Source organism: Sesamum indicum, linkage group LG15, assembly GCF_000512975.1.
Source record: "Sesamum indicum cultivar Zhongzhi No. 13 linkage group LG15, S_indicum_v1.0, whole genome shotgun sequence".
Classification (NCBI taxonomy): Eukaryota; Viridiplantae; Streptophyta; class Magnoliopsida; order Lamiales; family Pedaliaceae; genus Sesamum; species Sesamum indicum.
In genome coordinates this window covers 7,174,313-7,195,004 of record NC_026159.1, presented here as the reverse complement: position 1 = coordinate 7,195,004, position 20,692 = coordinate 7,174,313, and the positions used below count along the sequence as shown (strand labels likewise).

General features: G+C 33.3%; 3 protein-coding genes across 3 annotated transcripts in view; 1 reads left to right on the top strand and 2 right to left on the bottom strand.

Moving 5' to 3' along the window:
* Positions 1-1,079, bottom strand: part of LOC105178147 — a 6,176-nt gene extending 5,097 nt beyond the window's left edge. The window contains exon 1 of the mRNA XM_020699085.1: positions 708-1,079. Coding sequence (XP_020554744.1) covers positions 708-879 — 172 coding nt within the window. The 5' untranslated portion in view covers positions 880-1,079. The remainder of the gene's footprint in view (positions 1-707) is intronic.
* On the bottom strand, positions 4,020-11,837 carry LOC105178146 (calpain-15). The gene is made up of 7 exons (XM_011101529.2): positions 11,550-11,837; positions 9,295-9,698; positions 8,539-8,602; positions 6,611-6,684; positions 6,317-6,492; positions 5,809-5,889; positions 4,020-4,310 (listed from the first exon to the last, which is right to left on the bottom strand). Exons 1-7 carry the CDS (start codon positions 11,722-11,724, stop codon positions 4,262-4,264), a joined length of 1,023 nt encoding a protein of 340 aa, XP_011099831.1. The 5' UTR covers positions 11,725-11,837; the 3' UTR covers positions 4,020-4,261.
* LOC105178145 (cytochrome P450 CYP82D47-like) lies at positions 16,880-20,047 on the top strand. The gene is made up of 2 exons (XM_011101528.2): positions 16,880-17,879; positions 19,318-20,047. The coding sequence occupies exons 1-2, from the start codon at positions 16,932-16,934 to the stop codon at positions 19,939-19,941; spliced, it is 1,572 nt and encodes a 523-aa protein (XP_011099830.1). The 5' UTR covers positions 16,880-16,931; the 3' UTR covers positions 19,942-20,047.

Genomic DNA, 20,692 nt, shown 5'->3' with positions numbered 1-20,692 from the left:
CGGCCTCGTCCTTCCAACTTCCTAATGAATGTGAATCTGTGTCATCATTATGATCTACACTGTCTTTTGTACTCCCAGTGGAATGAGCACTGCAATTACTCTGATCTTCCTTACATCGGTGCCCATCTGTAATACTTGGAGTAGAAGCAGCAAAATTCTCTTCTGCATTCAAGATTTCGACATCTTAATTAAGAAGTAATCCAAAGGCAGCAGCACTTACTGAAATAGTGCATTACCTAAATTTCATATTTTTCCGCCTAAACATAATAAGGAAAAGTTAAGGAAAAACATAGAAGAATCTAAATTAGGATACTTCTGGTAGAAAAAGAAGTAACCTTCACAAGGAAAGTGCTCCAAGTTTAAATTCCAGAAAAAAATTGGCGAGATAAGATAAGATACCATTAATTAGAAACCATGCCTTGGAAATCCTCTTCGCCTAAAAGAATCCTAGTTCCACTTCTTAAATATATTACTCAAAAGGTCAAAATCTATGTGAAGTAAATTCTGTTTCTTCAGCGAAAATTCATTAAGAAAAACAATAGTGAAAAAATTAATTGAAAAAAGAAAGCAGCAAAGATCATGGTCTAAACTTCCATGCGACCCGTTATGTAACTAGCATAGAGAGAGTAACATAAATTTCTATAGTCCACGAATTCCATACATATATACGCTGATAACACGCAGAAAGTGAGGGCACAGTTTCCCACCTGTGTGGAGGGATCGGATGCCATCGGAGAGAGTCTGGGTGCATGATTTGCAGAGGCCCCGGGATAGAAAAGGCAGCCAATTGGACAAAAACTCGGCGGCGATCCGGACTTCAGCCGCGTCGTAATTAAGGAGGAAGGGATCCCCGTCTTGAGCTTTTGCAGGGTCAGTCATGGCTGAGAATTTCGCCCGAAGAAAGAGAGAGAGAGAGAGAGAGAGAGAGAGAGAGAGAGAGAGATGAGTGAGAAGGAATAACAAGAAGAAGTGGCGTGCGAGAGCGAGTGCGAGACTTGAGAGCTACGGAAGGCGAGTTGTGAATTGTGTTTGATTTATGTACACCTTCAAGAGGTTTGGGAGTCGTCCAGAGTGAGACCCAATTCCACGCGCACGCCCACGAAACTCAGAACAAAGCATTAAAGCACTCGAATTAGACCAAAATTCTTGCATACCTCACTTCATTCACTTCAAACTAATAAATTACATAATTAATTATTTTTTCAAATATATATAAATTAATAATTGATATAGATATACGTTCCATATTTATTACGGATAAATAATTTAAATGCATAAAAAGAAATAGCAAGTCATAAGATGTAACAACAATGATTCCACGTGGAAATTTAAAGGACAAAGTGCAATTTACCCCTTTTGTGATATGAAAAAGGAGCAAAAAAACTCTTTGTAAAAACAAATTAGCAAAATATTTGATGTGTTTTGAAAAATACAATAAAAAATTTCTTATCTAAATCGTTGATAGGGAATAATTTGTTTCATTTTTCAAAACACAATGAGGTAATTTGTTTTTTCCATAGAATTTTTCTGCAACTTTCCCATATCATATGGGGTAAATTGCATTTAACTCAAAATTTAAATAGATTTATTAAAGATTAAATCAATCATATGATAAATATATGGTAAATTCGCCATTCGGAATCATCACTCATGTCACAAAGTGGTCCTTAAACTCTAAAATGTACCAAAAAGACCCCAACAATTTGGAGCAGTTCTAGTGATTCAGAAAAGCTAACATGGCAATATTCCATATCCACTGGGGTGCTAACATGGCAATATTCCAAAAACCATTTTTATACTGCTAAACTCAGAGCATTTTGGTCCAAACCTGTTTCAAACAAGGTTTTTGGAGTCTCTATGTAAAACCTGCGTTAGTTACAAAAGAGTGACTAACATTAGCGTTAGAAGGCTCCTATTATATTTTAGGGCCCTTTGAAATGCATTTTTGCAATACCAAGAGATTGATATAGGTTTAGTGACTAAAAAGTATATGACTAAAATGAAAATAAATTATTAGTGATAAGATAATTATTTTTTTATGATAAGAAATAATCCTAAAATTTGATTTTGTTTAAAATAAATAATTGAACATAGTTGATCTTTTTAATGAATCTTGCTGCTTAGGGACTTGGTTGTGGTGCTGGTTTCTTGCTAGTTGTGCTTAGTTAGGACAGAAACTTGCTTTTTATGGGCTTACATTGTTCAGGGACTAATGTAATCCAATAAATAAGGACAACCTCCTCAAATTTCTAATAGTTTGTGGCGCCATAACAGAGTTTGCACAGACAATCTTCTCATGTTTTAAGAAGTTTGAAATACGAAATATCAACAGGAGTAAGCATGGAATTTAAATGCAATTTTTGATTGATGTAAGTATTTTTCGAGCACCAAAATCGTCTAACATGACGTACAAATATAATAATTCATAGTTGAATATTAATTTAATATAATTATATTTAAGAAGTGTCGGTTGTAATTCATTCATACGTGCATTATAAATTTATTGGGCACGCCATCAAACTCGGGCGCTTCATTTGCACAATTTTGTATGGTTACCTCACCTCTTTTAGGTATTTTTTTGCTTCATTAAACTCTCATAGAATTCTATATACTCTTGGCTTTACAAGAGGCTTTGACTTTTTTGGTTCTACTTTTACATTGTTTTTCTTAGTTTTCAAAAGATAGAGAAAGACAGATGAACATAACTCTTTTTAAAATTTTTTGATATATTTAATTTTGTATTTTATATTAATATAAAATAAAAATAAATAAATTAGAACACATTGAAGTGCATTTCCTGTGAAGATGCAGACAGAAAATTAAGATGGTGTTTTTTGCTGTCTTCCGATTAGTCAAAAGTTGAAAATAAACACCTCATGCTCTTAAGATTATATTTTCATAGTGGAAATTCCTCAATGTTGCTGTAAATTGTATAGTTGGGTGTTTAACATTTTATAAAATATTTAAAATTTTAAAGATATTGCATTTTATTTTAAAAATAAAATTTTGAAGCGTTTGAACACATAAAATGTCATAATTTATAAGATGTTAATTGTGTATGATGTAATAAGCTCTTTATACGGTAATAATGACCCCAAAAATCATCAAACTATAGAATTTAAAATCATATAAATGAATAATTTTGCTTTGGAGAAAAAAACGTCAATTATATGAAGGGTGAAAGTGAAATACTAATAAAATTATTAGTATATTTTATTTGTTGAATGTTAAGTAATATAAGATATTTTAGAATAAAGCAAGGGAAGTCAACTTTTTGATAATTACACTGCTCCCTGAGATTTGGTATAAGTACATGTAGACCTCCTGTGATTTAGAAAATTACATCCAGTACCCCTGATTATGTTTCTGTTAAACAAAGAAAACCCTACTTTAGACAAAATTCACCAAATTTGCCGATATTAGCAAAAAATCTTATTAAAAATTTATTTTTTACCTCCAATTGACTTATACTCACTTATTGAATGTTAAACAGATCTTTTTCTGACCAAGACTGAGGATACATCTTCTTACATGAATTACCGTATGAAAATATATAGAAATAGTTTGGTCAGAAAAAAATTATTTGACCTACAACAGATTAATAATAAATTAATCGAAAGTAAATATAACTTTTCTTTTAACTTTTTTGTTAATATCAATAAATTTGGTGAATTTTAACTAATTGAGCGGTCTATTTGTCATAAACAAACATTAGGAGATGTAGTTTTCAGACCACAAGGAATTTACATGTAATTACACAAAACTTTAGTTCACGATAGTGTAATATCCCTACTTTTTTTTCTAAAGAACTTATAAGAGTAAAAACATATTATTACATGATCTTATAAGCTCTTAAAAAAAAAAAAAATACCAAACGATTTTCAAGAGCTTATAAGCTATCAAACATATTATAAGATGTTTTGATGAGCTTATAACATCGGCCAAACACCCTCTTAGAAACAGGAGAACCTAAGCATGATGAACGGATTACTTGGAATGAAAATTACTCTCAAGAAAAATTTTAAGAAAGATGAATCCTGCAAAAGGACCATATTCTATGACAACCAAATCTCAATTCATATTCACTTTCAAAATGACTTAAAAGGTTACAAAACCCAACATGCTTGCAAATTTACATCCAAGTTTCACACAAAGCATCATTTTCCACATAAATAAAATATATATGTAAACTTATCTTATCCCCTTCGATGGGGAGATCATAACAGGGCATAAGCCACAGAAAGCTTGCAAAGCATCTGAACTAAGCAACACTCAGGGGCTGAGCAGGCACCTCTCTCTGACTTTTGCACCTGCAAAGATTGCAAAGATGCAAGATACAACTCAGTCCAGCTGATAATGCAATTGCAAAGGTCATGAGTATTGTTGCATTTACTAATGGTGGGAAGTCGGCATCCTATATCACCTAATCTGTTCTTATTAAATCTTCTTTATTTGTGCTGTGAGGTTGATGCTCCTAATCACAGTTACATTCGTATGGGATGTACTTGAGCAATCAAACCAGAAACATAAAGGAGAATTTCACCCCACGATAGTGAAATGCAGAAATATTTTCAGAATACCATAAGAAAAATGAAAAGGAAATTGCTTATATTGAAGAATAGGTTAAAGTGAACGAAGGGGTTCAAAAAAGGAAGGTCTTTCCTAGTTGAGGTTGGTTGCGCGACAAAATCATTTCAAATTAGTGTGTTATTCTCAAGAAAATTTAACGTACAATAACTAACTAAATCCAGATATATAGCTAGTAGAATATGGATTGCAAAAGATGAAAATGCAAATATATAGCTAGTAGAATATGGATTGCAAAAGATGAAAATGCAAATATATAGCTAGTAGAATATGGATTGCAAAAGATGAAAATGCAATGTACGAATACAGAATACATGTTTTTAAGAATTTATATAACTTAATCCATATCTTGCTAAAATAAGTAGCATAAAATATGGCCCCAAATATCATACTAGCAACATGTAAACATTTTAACTTATGTTACAGGGATACACACAACTGTATGTTGCATATAACATATATTATCATTTTACGGCCAACAAGGTTCCGCTGAAATTCTACATCGAATTTGATTAATAGGATTATTTAATTAAATCAAGTAATGTGATTATGAATTCTTCTTTATTATCTATAACAATATTTTATTTTTATTTAATTTGATGATAATCATCAACTTAGTGGGAAAAGAAAAGATAGAACATAGTTTTAGTTCATATTGCAAGTTGTTTAGGACTTCTTTGATATAAAGGACTGCGAGCTGAACATCATAACTTATATACATGTTTTTACTTCTGGAAACATAGGTGCAAGAGTTGGATAGAACTAATTGGATTCATGTCTTCAAGCCAACTACTTAATTTTGTTTGGATAGAACTAGGTTGTCATTCCAAAAATATTATACTTCAACCTACAGGAGGAAGAAAATGCTAGGCAAAGACTAATCAAAAGAAAGAAACAACGAGTAACTTTCACTGACTCGTTGTCCTATCATTTTTGTATCATTATGAAAGATGAGTTCCATGAAAAAGTTGATCACATTTGAGAAAAACAGAATAGTTGCACCTAAAATCTTCTTGCAATCGCAAACATCGAAAGAAGTGCGGAAAAGCTAGCTTCCCCACACTTTGCCTACCTTGTTTTGCAACGAAACACAAGGCAATGGTTATTTCATATGCATGAAGTGATCACATTATGTCATTAACTTGATTGCCTTGTGAAAAGCTCATAAGCAAATTGTCCTACTTTTAAGTATGATAATCAACTCAACTATCAATTACTTACCTATTACATTGTGCTCGTGAGGCGTAATTATGATTATTGCAATTTGAGCACATCCAATCCCCATCACGCCATTGCTTTGCTCTGCAAATACAACAGTCAGTATATCTTATACGTAAATTGGCTGTTCAAATAGAATGAATTATGCATGCATGTTTCACAATTGAATTTTCAGTCAGCTGATCTTGAAGACATCTATACTAGGCCAACATACTTGTCTACAGAAATCTCAAACAGTATGTTTCTATGGGATCTAGATTTGGATGCGTCGTTTCTATATTAGATTGAATATCAGATATTTATGGTGACTACAGAAAATATAATGTTAGTTTGTCTTCACAATTCCTGCACTATTCGTGTAGGAAAACAAAAGAAAATAAACAACTTGCAACAGAAGGTGGGAGATGAAAAATGGGAGTCCAAAATAAACAGTTGGTCTCCAATAATTTCCACAAGCATAGATAAAAATCTGACATGAACATGTTACATCTAGTAAGAAATCCTCTTTTACCCTTTCCCAAGGAGTGTAGCTGTTGCTGGTGCACGTGGTATTTGAAGGTTGAACTGCAAAGTTTGCGGAGTTGCTGTATTTCCAGTGGGAATGGTAGGGTATAGACTATTTAATTGAGTACCACCAGGACTTGGGAATGACTCAAATCCTGGATATGGTTGTTGCAGTGCGTATGCCTGTTTGTTTATTCAATATAAGGTTCAAAAGAAAGCGTCAAACACCATTGGAAGAAAGAAAGACGAAGATTATGATATGCTATCTTGTCCAAAGCGCACGCTAAAATAAGTCCCTTACTTGTCCTGCATTCAGTCTCTTATTGTCCCAGTTATGAACAAATTCTTCAGAGGCCAGGCGTTTTGTTCCAAGAGCTTTAACAGAAGAAAGATGAACACAATATCATTGGCTTGTTCAGATAGTAGTCACAGACATGCTTCAGAATACAACTGTATTAATGTTGCTAATGAGGACACTAGTATGAACAAGAAGCACAAAGACAGTTTAGATTTATATTCAGTTGGGGTTACACAAGTCCAGTGAATAAAAAGGGTACTCCCTCCATCTCATCATAGTGAATGAGCTCATCTCTATGCCCCAGGTCATTCCCAAAATTGGGGCACTTCCTGTAGTCTCCGAACTTTACCTCTGAGGACATGCCAGGTATTCTCAAAAGAACAGAAAACAAAATTTTCCTGATCCATTAGCATACACTTCCCATCCCCATCCCCATCCCCAATCCATGCAACATGTTAACAATCTCACAACAGTGCCATTTTTCCCAACTCTAACCATTCCTCTCTGAGATCAAGGACACAGAATCTCCAGTCTGTCACATCAACCAGACAGTCCCCACTTCTCCCCCAAAATTAGTGGACAAAGAACCAACACTATAGCCAATTATTCTCCACGATCAAGGAAAACAATTTCCAGTCTGTCACATCAACCAGACCGTCCCACTTCTCCCCAAAATCAGGGGACCGAGAACCACACAGAACAGTAGTCCCTTTTTTAACATACTTGACGCAGAAGAAAGCTTACTGATAAGCAGGCGTAAAGTCTGAGGTATTCATAGTGGTGACAAGGATACAGGATGTCGTTTCAGATAAACTGTGTATAACCAAAAATAAACCTCCCAGGTGCATCACTGTGCTTCAGTGTATGAATCAGGATTCAACATTTGCTTCATCACAAAAATCCAATATGCTACAAGTAGGTTTTTCAGATTATAAAATTGGTATCTTTTATAAAAACTTAGATGATGCAATTATATTTTGTAAAGATGAACAGCTTTGTATTTTTTTTTTGGAAAAAAAAAAAAAAGAGAATGTATAAAAACAGCTTTGTATTTAGACCAAAGACAATGTATAAAGAGGGCTACTAATGTAAGTTCATCTTTATAGTTATTTCTAGAAATTCAACATTGGAGGCTGCATAAGGAAGAGAACACACAATGCAATGGTTTGAATTCCAAAACTTTAAAAGTCTATTTAATTAAATCTAAACAATCCCAATTTTTTATAATTTTTATTAGGATTTCAGCGATTTCTCTAAAACATTCAATTTAGGCATGAAAGGCTAATCCACAATGCTGGACATTAACACATTCCAACAAAAGTGATTAGTTGCCTTGAACAAAGAATTCAATTATAACAAAAGAGGTCTCAACTCATTGATCAACATCAAATGCTCCTGAATATTTTACTGTTGCTAAAATCATTCAATTTTAGACGTGTGAATCCATTATCCAACATTTCTTCCCCACAAAAATTTGATGAATTAAAGTACCTAACAGCAGATCAGTCTTGTCAAAACATAAAGTTATTGGTCATTTTTAGGTCCACTTTAAGAAGTATGCTCAAGTCAGAACTTGGGAAAGGAGTTAGTCTTCTCGTGCCAGTTTCTTTCTTCTATGTATACTGAAGAGAGACAAGAGGAACAATTGAACAGCTCTAATTCCTGAACATAAAGTCACAGAATTCCAGATCAGACATCACTTTCTTTGCTCCACGATCCTCAGCCCTCAAAACCGTCCCCATTTTATCACCATATCACTCTCTTCCACAAAAATTTCAGCAATAAACAGCTACCTTACAAATAAGAACTCAACACCAATTCCCTTATCCCCCCAAGGAAGGAATGGACAAGAAAAAAGATATACCAGAGACAATATACAGAGAGTGAAGGATTTCACACGAGTATAATACAAACTTCCACCAACTACTAACCTGTAACTGCAGGGCTGACAAGAGATGGTGTTGATATTGGTTGAGGGGCATTGCACTTTTTGCACTACAGAAAGCAGTATGCAAAGATGAATAATTTCAAAGAGAAACAGTTTGACTAAATTATAGAAATGCAGTGATTGGATTCTAATTCATACTTGTAAACCAATTAGAAGATTCACATAAGCAAACCCAAACAGAAGGCAGATATGGAATTTGAATTACCCATCCAATACTCAAAATGATACCAGACAAGCAAAGAAAATCCATTAAACTCGAGAACTAAATTCCAACACTATAAACAACCAAACAGCAGTAATGGAGATAGCCATGAAAACAAATTTTTCGAAAGTCAGAGCACCCATATTTTTTGTTCTTGAAACTTCATCAACTTTAACACTAGAGTTTTCCATTTCTTTTCCTCTCTCCATTATCCCAATTCTGAAGTGACCAAGTAACTTTTCCCCATAACCTGTAAGCGCAGTTCCAAAACCTCAGAAAGTCTAATTATAGGGTCGTATTCAACAGCTTTAAGAACAATCTTTTTATCATCTCCGCTTACTTCTTCCGGTCACAATATACAAGCAGCCCATAAGATGTAATTAACCAATTCTAAACTAATTCTTCCCTCCATCTCAGCACACACTAGCTAAAGTAGACTGCATTGTATCTTTTAATATTTTTGCTTGTCTTATTTGATTTTAACTCTTCCAATATGGAAAGAGTTTCAGCCTACATATATATTCTACTTGAACATACCTGAACACGTGAAGAATAATTGTGGAAGCCACAGGTGCACATCCAATCACCAGTACGCCATCCATTACCATTTGAAACTGGAGGAAGTTGAGTTTTTTGGCTAGCATATGAAATGTCAGATATACTTCCGGAGGGCCAATTCGATGCTGGCTGAAGTCCATATGGACCAGTAGGTTGGTTTCCATATTGATCAGTCCCTCCAAGGGGCCAACTTGAGCTCAAAGACATTGATGGATGGAGAGCTCCGAGGGTCATCATACCTCCTCCTTGAGCCCTGGCAAAATAAGTTGGATGAGTAGGGACAGAAGCTCCAGGGATTGCAACTGCTGGCATTGCTGCTACCTCCTTAGGTTGCCCACACTTTTTGCACTTTTCTCTTGATGCATAATTGTTGTTAGTGCAACCTATTGATCCATTGCACACACACCCAACCCACAATGCAGCCAGGAAGAAGATACAAGCGAAGAATACGCACGCCAACCCGCCATCAATGCCAAATACACATTCAGAAAACATAAAACAACTCAACCTAATTGAAACTGAGTCTCTTAATTATGGAAAAGACTTGCGAAAGTAAGCAACAGATAGATAAGAAACCAATCACATTAACATTAGAAATATGGGAAATACGTGTGTTCTCACATTATCAGTACTTCAAAGGCTAAATTTTGTGAATATGGAAAGAGAAAAGGAAAAGACAGATATTATCAACAAAACTTCTACTAAACTGGATGAACTCTATAAAATACTTGAGATCATGGCACTTTTTAGATTTCCTCAACAGAACATCTTTCCTCGAAAAGCACTAGTCAAACTCATACTGACATGTTGTAACCACTACCACTGCATGTACCCATATTCCATTGTTCTATGGATCACAGAAGTATCATATAAGGTACTCTCTCCACCCACAACTGAATGTTCCCACTTCCTATTCGGGGTATCAACAATAAGGTCAGATTTCTAGAAACTAGTCTTCCCAAAGTACCATCCCATTTAAAGCAATGATGTGACGAAATTAACTATCCTTTTCAGAAAAATGAACATAGGCAAACTTCACTTTTTCAGTGTTAACATAAACTCCACTGCCATACACAGTGGATATTAATTTCGGACGGAAGGAGTATTTGTGGAAACTCAAAAATTTTATCCAAAATCATAATCATGAAAAATAAAATGATTAACTTCTTCACCCAGGGACGAGGTGCGAAAACCGACTTGTGTTCATTGGTAGCTTTTCTTTCGCATGGTTACATGACTTAGTATGTTTTTCTTACTCTTACGAACTATAAAAAGACAAGATGCTAGAGAATATCAATATAAAGTTTGCTTACCTAGTAATATGGACAGCTTAGGTACAATATACCATTCAATATGACCCCGTCAAGGGTGTGTATTATCAAAAGATTATGGACAATATACACAACATATTATGTGGCTGTATTTATATGCATTTGGAAAGGTATTATGGATACGATTATCAACTATTGATAAAATCATACAGTTAAATGGGTTTAGTTGTGCGAGCAGCCAGCACATTGGTATTTTAGGTAATCAAACAAATAGAGCCCAAGTGCTTCATTATTCTGGCCTCATACCTCAACATAATTATTGCAATTGCCTAAGTGAATGTATAGGAAGCTTTAGGTGATCTTTGTACAAGCATAACTCCAACTCAGTCTTTTAACTCTATTTAAAAAATTCTTTATGGAGAATGTAACCCAATAATTAGCATAACTATAAAATTATTTTCAAAACTTATAAAACCACACTCTCGTCATCAATAAACTAAGATTTTGAACCTTGAACCACAATGGAGCTAATTGAATGGATCATCCCCCAGCATATCAAGAGTGTAATTCTACCAAGCGCCCGACCACATCGCATAAAATCAAGTGTAAGCAGCATTTTCAGTTTCGAGAACCCAAAAAGGGGGATTCTTCGTCTTATTGAGGTCAGGAAAGAATAATTGAGTTTCAGCTCTGCCAAACATTACTACAGGAAGAATCAGAATTTAAAAAGTCGACAAACACCATCAATTTGTACTCAATTCGAAGCAGGAATCAAGACATGGAGCGCCGCATACTCATCAATTTTCTGGCACCACTCATATTACTTAGAAGCACTCCCACAACATAGCTTCTCAATTACTTGGCACTAATTTGAAATACAAATGATAGTGATGAGCAAATTACACCTCTTTATCAACAAAGTAGGCTAAAAAAATCCGATGACAGAATAAAATGTAAAAATACCAGTGCAGATCCAATCGCCAATGCGGGGAAGCCACTTCGAATCGGCCGGGGTTTTGGTATCAACGAGAAGGCGGGGCTGTTTACAACGGTTGCAAAAGGATCTGAAGGCATAGTTCCTGTTGTGGCATCCGCTGCACTCCCAGTCACCTTCTTTCCCTCCGCCGCCGCCTGCCATTTCTTCTTTTCTATCCTTTATTCAACTTACGATTCCGAACAATGGAAGCTGCGGCAATTGAGTCTTGCTTAGTTTTGGGGAGACTCACTCCGAAAGCATACCCATTCTGCTGGAATCTTCAGGCTTTATTATTTTTCGCAGGTTTTGCAGTTTGCTCCCTACCATTACCAAATTCTCATTTGGACCACAGAAAGTATTCCTTCCCTAGTAGATAAATATCATAGTTGGTGTTTTAAATTTGTTTTTAAAATCATTTTAATCTCTCATTTTTATGTTTATTGTTAGCATTTCAAAACATTAGATGTTATTCAAATTAGTGAATAATGATATTTTTTATGAGTGTATTTATAATTATTCAAAACCTAATTAAGCTAACATTTTTAGGGCATGTGTAAGTTTTCGAAAAAAATGTGTAAGTAATAATGATATTTTTTATGGGCGTATTTATAATTATCTAAAATATAGAGGTGATTTATATAAATAAACCATAGATCAAAGGGTGCAAATATATTATACCCAAAAAGTATCATATTAGAAGCTTATTTTAGGTTAGAAAGAATCACTATGTTTGGATTCATGTTTTCGCATTTTTTGAAACAAGATAAAATATACCCAATGTTGGTTTTTGTGTTTTTACACCTTCTATGTGTGTTTTTTTATTTTTCAACTTACTATATATATAATATATATATATAAGTAATATATATATATACACTTATATATATAATATAAAGAGATATAATTTGACAATATACAATGATTTTTGTCTTAAAAAATACAAATTAAACATATAATATTATATATATAAAAATATTTAATATAAATATATATATATATATAAGATATATGATTTGACAATGAACAGTGATTGTTATCTTCAAAAAATACAAATTAACATATAATATTATATATATATACATATTTAATATAAAAATATATGTATAAAAAAAATATGATTTGACAATAAACAGTGACTTTTGTCTCCCAAATTCAATATCAAACCTACACCACGTATTTTAAAATATTTCAAATTACCTCAAAATACAAATTCAAACATACCATTTATTTTTCTCTCTTTATATCCAAAACACAAATCCAAAATATGGGTTGCTAATCCATTTGTGATATTTTCAGACAAAAAAAATGCCATTTTGGGGAGGGAGCTGAACCCAATAAAAGCGATTGCTGAGGGAAAATAACATTTACATATTAACAAAGTCTAACAAATTAATCTATTCAAACATTACTCACTTTGCTCAATAAAAGTAGAACATACCTGCGAAATGCTTGTCTTCAACTCATCACCAACAATAATCTAGGGTTTGTGGATTTCGAGTTGGGAACCTATAATTGTCATGCGAGTCAGATGGGTGTAAATGTCAATTAGCTTTTAATGTCTACAAAAAAGTCCCGCGCAGTGTCTGTAGGGGAATCCATTGTAAGCTCATTGCCATTCTAACCAAATAGAAAAAATCCGCCTAATCATTTTTCATCAGATCCTCTACTTGTTAGGTTGGATTTAGACCAAAATTTTGAAATCTCCCGTGGCTCTAAGGAAACAATTGCAGAAAATGGGGGAAAGCTAAAGCGGCCTATTCACTGTAGGACTTCGTTGGATTCTTGCTCTCTATGATAAAAAAAATTGCTGAAATCGAGCTGGTTTGAATTGTGCAAGAGTACCTTATTAAAAGCCTTTCCATCAGTAGAGTATGATCAATTGCATAATGGACATTTTACTCTTTCTTTTTCTTTTTTTTTTATTTTTTGCGGGGAGAGAGGGAGGGACATAATGTTTTCCTAACTTAAGACAGTTGAGGAAGTTCTTTTGGACGCCCTATGTTGAGTAGGGGGGAAGAAGCACTACAAGTAAGGGAAGGAAGGGCAGAGTTGATGGATGGCTTACCAAACAAAGAATACGGAAAGAGCAAGTCATTCAGTTTATCAAAAAAAGAGTAAGCCGGACATGATACTAAAGCAACCACATTGTCCACAAACAATCATTGTTCTTTTATGATTTTTCCTCTTTCGACAGCTGCTCTTTCCACACCTCCGGATATCTGGTGCCAAATTGTCACATGTTTCCTTATTTCTTTGATAATATAATTGGCTATCTTTGTGGCATCGATTGTAGAAGTTCGTTAAGAGGGTTGGACAAGTGGAATGAGGGCGACCGGCTCGATTGACAAAAAAAAAGAGTAACTCCCCTAGAACCAAGCAAATTGATTATCAATGAATTCCAGAGCGATAATTCATCCACCAACAACCTACACATTCTAATCAACAAGTGGAATGAAAGTCTCTATGTAACTTCACCTTTTTTTTAATGCACTTACATGGTAGATTAAAAATAAAAATGCCCGATTTAACAAAAATTCCAAATAAAAAATTCTAATCTTATATCCATCTTATCAAATTCCAGCCACATCTAAATACCCGACATCCAAGTACTACAATTATAAAATAATAATAATAATTTTTTGAGGTATTAATTATCATCTTTATATTTAGAGTCCTTATTTGACCATCCTTCCCCGAATATACAACGGAGTAAATGCAATTAAACCCATTCCAGATTGTTGATGCTTGTGTGATGTTGGGATTGTTTTTTTAGGACGCATCTTGTAAATTTTATTTAATTTTCTGACAAAATATTTTTTTGTTTTTTGTTTCTATATTTTTTTTGTGTTGTATTCTATTAAATTTATAATTAAAGATACCTATGTGATGTTTGTAAAATTTTTCACATAATTGATAAACTAATTGGTAATTATTAAGGAATATAAACTTAACTATGAATAAATTAAATATTGAAAATGGGATATAATAAAACTTGAATGGATTAAAATGGAGTTCGTTATAATATTTGAGAACAAATTATATTAATTAAAAGATTAGGTAGAACGTAATGATAATTATTAAAAAAATAAAATAAAATAAAAATAATATATATATAAAAGGGTGGGCAGCGGCATGTGCTACCACCGCCTCACCAATCTTTAAACATATATATATGTATGTTGAATTGAAATAACATTGGCACTTTAAATACACATACACTTTACACAAATTAGCACACACACACTTTAAACAAATTAACACACATACACTCAAATTTATACACACACATTCACGGACGAACTGAGGTAAGAATTTGATTTTAATTTTTAATGATTTATATAATTATATTATTTAATTAATTTATTTATTAAATATTATTTATAGTTGATTTATACAATTTCATTGGGCCTATTAACCAAATATGTGATTCGATATATTGTTATTTAATTAAATTATATAGTAATGATAAATTGACAAAGAAGTCATAGAAATATTCAGAAAATTATATTTAAGAAACATTATATTATTAAAAAGTGAAAATGAGGTTTTTAATGATAATTTAATTTAAGCATGTTATTAAAAATGATAATTATAAATATATAATTGAGAATTTTAGAAAGTGTAGTTATTTAAAAGAAAATGAAACAGAGGTTTGGACTTCAATATAAATGAAGTATTAAAAGATTAGTGGAAAACGTACGAACATTACATAATATTTTATTTGAGTTTATGATACTCTATGTATATTGATTATACATATAATACTTTATTACAGGACAGGACAACAAAATAGAGGGTTGAGCAGTTTCTTGTGTTAATCAAAGCACTTCAAGATTTGAGCTTAGTATAGCTAATTGGATTTATATATATATATATATATATATATTATATGTGTAGTGTTATATATATTATATATCTTGGTTTCTTATATTTTATCGTGAACTTGAATTTTTTATATTTATATATGTGGATTTTGTATATTGATTGTTTATATATTTTGTTGTGGACTATTTGTTGGATCACCTTAATATCAGTGGAATTATTTATTACATTATCAATGATTTCCGATAATGTGATATGAAAAATAAATGAATTAAACTAGGTATCATGGCGCGTAGGGTACGAGAATATGTCGGGTAGCGGGAAATATCTTGTGTTGTTAGCGACACACTGGGGATAGAGAATGTGATGTGTTGTGCTAGTATTGCTACACACTGAGATAGAAAGTGTGGGGATATCACATGTAACGGATATTCTGTGCTGTATATGATATGATATTGACTGAAAGTCTCTAAGTAATTTCATTTTTTTTCTATGAAAGTGTCTATGTAAGTTCACCTTTTTTCTATGCACTTACATGGCAGATTAAAGACAAAAAAATGCCTGATTTAACAAAAATCCCAAAAAAAAAAAAAGATCCTAATCTTTTATCCATCTTACCAAATTCCAACCACATCTAAAAATCTGTGGTCGGAGTACTGCAATTATAAAATAACAATAATTTTGGGGTATTATTTGTCACCTATATTGAGAGTGCACATCTAAAAATACCACATCTAAAAATAGCTAACAAAATTTCAACCCCTAATTTGAGAGTGCACATGGGCTCCACGTGCAATTTTCTAACAAGTCGAGTACAATTTCAATGGATACTGTCCCAAAATTCAACAATTAAAAAAGATAGAGGACCATTTTACAATCCTAGAAAATTGAAGAATTAAAGGAATATGTGTAGAATTAGACGACCAAAATTACCTGTAATCCTCACATTACTGCAATATATCGTATCTAAAAAATTAAGGTTAATTACATTTTGCAATCCAAATTATGACCGTTTTATACTTTGGAATCTATTTTTTTTTTTTTTTGTCAATTTACCATCTCAACTTTACAAAATCTTATGCTTTGCTATTTATAACTATTTTTCAATCAAGTTTTTTCTTTTCAAAAAAGCATCATATGCAATGCACATGTGATATTTAAGGGTTATGTGATGTAATATTTTTTACATATGCACAACATGTGATTTTTTTTTGCAAAATATAAACAAAAGAAATGATTACATATGGTAAAGTCCAAATATTTTGCAAAGTTGAGATGGTAAGTTAATACGAAAAAAAGTTTTCGTATTAATTATTTTTTATGTCAAGAATTAATTTTTTAAATTATAAAAAAATTATATATAATTATATTAATTTTCAAATGAGGATAATGTAATTATCCCAAAAAAATTGAAAAAAAAAAAAAAAGAAAGAAATTGGACAAAGTAATTGCCTGCCCCACCTAAAATACCAAAGTCATGTCGTTATTAATTGCGAATTTGCATTGCACACCACCACCCATATCCAATCCATCCACAAACCCTACAAATGATGAACCTGTTACCATGGCAGCTTGCAGCCTTGCTTGCTCCACTCATAATTCTTTTGGTTACTGCTTTCTACTATCTGACAAGCACAGGCAACAAAAGAATTCTCGAGAAAAACTTACCCCCGCAGGCAGCCGGAGGATGGCCTGTAATTGGTCACCTGCGTTTGCTCTCCGGGCCCGAGCTACCTCACATAATCCTGTCAGACATGGCAGACAAATACGGCCCGATTTTCAGTATTCGTTTGGGAGTACACAGCGCGCTGATTGTGAGCAGTTGGGAAATAACAAAGGAATGCTTCACCACCAACGATATGATCTTCTGCGACCGGCCAAGAACCGCTGCGATTCAGCACATGAGCTACGATTTCGCCATGTTCGGCCTCGGAAAATACGGCCCCTACTGGAGGGAGCTTCGCAAGATTTCCGTGCAGAAGCTGCTGTCCAACCGCAAGATTGAAACTCTTGGCCATCTATACGTATCCGAAATCAGGGCCCTGATGAGATCGTTGTATAATTCGTGCGTCGACGGGAAAGCGCCGTCCCCGCTGGAAATGAGGAAACTGTTCGGGGACCTGAGCTTGAAAGTGATAGTGAGAGTAGTTGCGGGGAATATTGTTGTAGGGAGTCATGATGAGAAGAAGGGTTTGGAGGAGAAATGGCGTAAGACCATAGGGGAGTTCTTCAGGGCGATGGGGGTTCTGACTGTACCTGATGTGCTCCCGTATTTGAAGTGGTTGGATTGGTTTGGAGGGATGAGCAAAGCGTTTGAGAAGACGGGGAGAATGATGGATAGTTTACTACAAGAGTGGGTGGAGGAGCACAAGACACGCAGCAGAATTTCTGAAAGAGATGAAAGCTTCATGGCGGAGATGATGCGCGTGGCTGATGGGATTGCCGAGGAGTTCCCTGACTATGATGCTGATACGATAACCAAAGCTACGTGCCAGGTAAACAAAATTAAGGCTTAAATATATTTTTTATTATGTAATTTTAGCCCTTTAATATTTTTAAGGACCGTAAAAGAATTTTATAATCTTTTTTGACATTTCATAATTTTGGTCATATATAAATATAAATCTAAGTTCACGATAAAATATAAGAAACCAAGATATAAATCGTAAGAATAAATCATGTAATTTTGACCTCTCGTGGTTCGTTTAAATTGGAGTTTTTGTTTTAATCGGTTTACTTTTACCAACATGGACGAAAAATAAAAAATAAATAAATTGGCACATGATTTATTCCAGCATTTTTTTTAAATTCGGCATTAGAAAACAAAATTGTTAAATGTTAAAAAGTTATAGAACTCTTTTGCAACCCCTAAAACAATAAAGTAGCGATGATCACGTGATTTATTACGATAACTTTGGTAAAATTCAACACCAAAAATACCAAAATTATGAGATATTAAAAAATTATAAAATTATTTTACGATCTTAGAAGAATAAAAAATTATAAATGTTGGCCCATGACTAATTTGGAAGGCCTAAACCCAAACTCCACTGAAATATTATTGAACACAACAAATCAATCACATAATATTATTGAACCTTTTATCACCGAGGCCCACTCATCCAACCCATGCCCAAACCTAACCCGGTTAGTGTATTTATCTCTAACCCTAAAATCATTTTTCATCTCTTTTCTCTCTCTCAAAAATCCGCGGCCGATCTCCCCTCAATGTTGTCTTCTTCTTCCTATGGATCTTCAACAATGGCTTCCCAATGTTCTTTGGGAACACACTAAAACCGCCATCTTCCTCTTCCTTCATCTTTATAAATATTCTCTCCACCTCTCATCTCAAATACACGAAAACACTTTCTAATATTTTGTGATCTTGAAACCTTGATGGTTGTTGAATCCTCTTTGTGATTTCGGTTCTTAGTGAACTTGAGGTGCTTTCTCTTGGTGAGATAAAAGAGCAACCATGGTGGTTTGTGGTTGCCGGCCTTTATTGTGGCCATATGATATGTGGCTCTCTGAGCCGAAATATACATATTGCTGCTTTACTTTATTGTTATTTATTATATGTATATTCATTCTTTTGCACTTTGCAATTCATAATTATTTTTCAACCAAATTTTTTGTCGAAAAACATCACATACAATGCACATGTGATATTTAAGAGTTATGTGAAGTAATATTTTTTACATATGTATAGGATGTAATGTTTTTCCTACAGAAAATCAAGAAAAAAATTATCATTTATGACAAAGTGCAAATTTCATAAAGTTAAAATGGTAAATTAACACAAAAAATAAAAATTTTCAATAGTAAAATGTGAAAACGGGTATATTTCGAATGACAAAACGTAATTATCCTAATAAATATAACGACAGTAGTGAAGCAAATGGTACTGTGAAATAATAATTTTTTTTTTTGCAGACAATGATGTTAGGAGGAAGCGATACAACGTCGGTAACTCTTACATGGACTTTGTGTTTACTGCTCAACAATCAGCACACCCTCAAAAGGGCTCAAGAAGAGCTAGACAAACACATCGGCAGAGAAAGACTGGTAAAGGAATCAGACCTTGAAAAATTAGTCTATATCAAAGCTATAATCAAGGAAACACTACGTATCCAGCCATCTGCACCGCTACTGCCACCGCGAGAATCGGTGGAGGACTGCACTGTGGCAGGCTACCACATCCCGGCCGGCACACGCCTGATAGTGAATATGTGGAAACTCCATCGTGACCCCCGAGTTTGGGATGATCCATTGGAATTCCAGCCTGAAAGGTTTCTAGTCAAACATAAAGAGGTCGATGTTCAAGGAAAACACTATGAATTGCTCCCTTTTGGTGGGGGTAGAAGGATCTGTCCGGGAATTTCTTTCGCCCTTCAGGTAATGGAGTTCGCACTTGCTAGTTTCTTGCACGGGTTTGAGATTGAAAAGTTTTTAGATGATGCGATCGATATGACAGGTAGTTTTGGTTCTACCAATATGAAAGCCAAACCACTCGAAGTCTTTCTCAAGCCAAGATTGTCTCCTGATCTTTATGCTTGACGATTTTATGAAATACGATGTTAATTAATGATTGTAAATTCTGGTAAACATCATCATCAAATATGTAAAAAGATAGTATATTATGTTTGATTTTATTTTTAACTTATTTTGATGTGTTTTGTGAAGATAGAAAGAGAAAAATAAAAATAAATAAATATGTGTTAGAGATAATGTGTATTTTTTAATTTATTTTTGAAGATAATATAAAATAAGTATGGTATGTTTGATGTTGGATAGTAGAAGACAAAAAGTATTGTTCATTGTCAAATCATGTCTCTTTTTACATATATATATATGTATTTGTATGTATATAATTTATTTAGTCGTGAGTTGATTAAATTAAATAGTATTTTATAAGCATAACACTGTTTCAAAAAACTAAAAAATTAGTAAAAAATGGGCAAAATAATTCAAGCCAAATATGAAAATATTTTGGGCCATCTCTAAACCGAAACCAAACACTTTGTATGCTTTTATTATTCATAACTAAACCAAAGATTAAAATGGCATCGATTTACGGAACTTGCCCAATTTTGAACTAGGAATATAAACAGTATAGCTTACCACTACAACCGAAAATAATATTGTGATTAAATAATATATCATATAATTCTAAGTTTTCTCTAAATATATATATATTAATAACAATATTTTTTTATTTTATCACAATATAATTATTAGAGATAAGAGTTGTATGCACATCGCTATAAATAATTAATGATATATTTACTATGAAACACAAATCTGGAGA

Coding starts and splice junctions, on each gene's coding strand:
- LOC105178146 (XM_011101529.2), bottom strand. CDS start 11,724: ATGGCAGGCGGCGGCGGAGGGAAAGAAGGTGACTGGGAGTGCAGCGGA. Junction 9,699..11,549: donor TGGCGATTGGATCTGCACTG/GTATTTTTACAT, acceptor ATGGATCAATAG/GTTGCACTAACAACAATTAT. Junction 6,493..6,610: donor AGAGACTGAATGCAGGACAA/GTAAGGGACTTA, acceptor ATAAACAAACAG/GCATACGCACTGCAACAACC.
- LOC105178145 (XM_011101528.2), top strand. CDS start 16,932: ATGATGAACCTGTTACCATGGCAGCTTGCAGCCTTGCTTGCTCCACTC. Junction 17,880..19,317: donor TAACCAAAGCTACGTGCCAG/GTAAACAAAATT, acceptor TTTTTTTTGCAG/ACAATGATGTTAGGAGGAAG.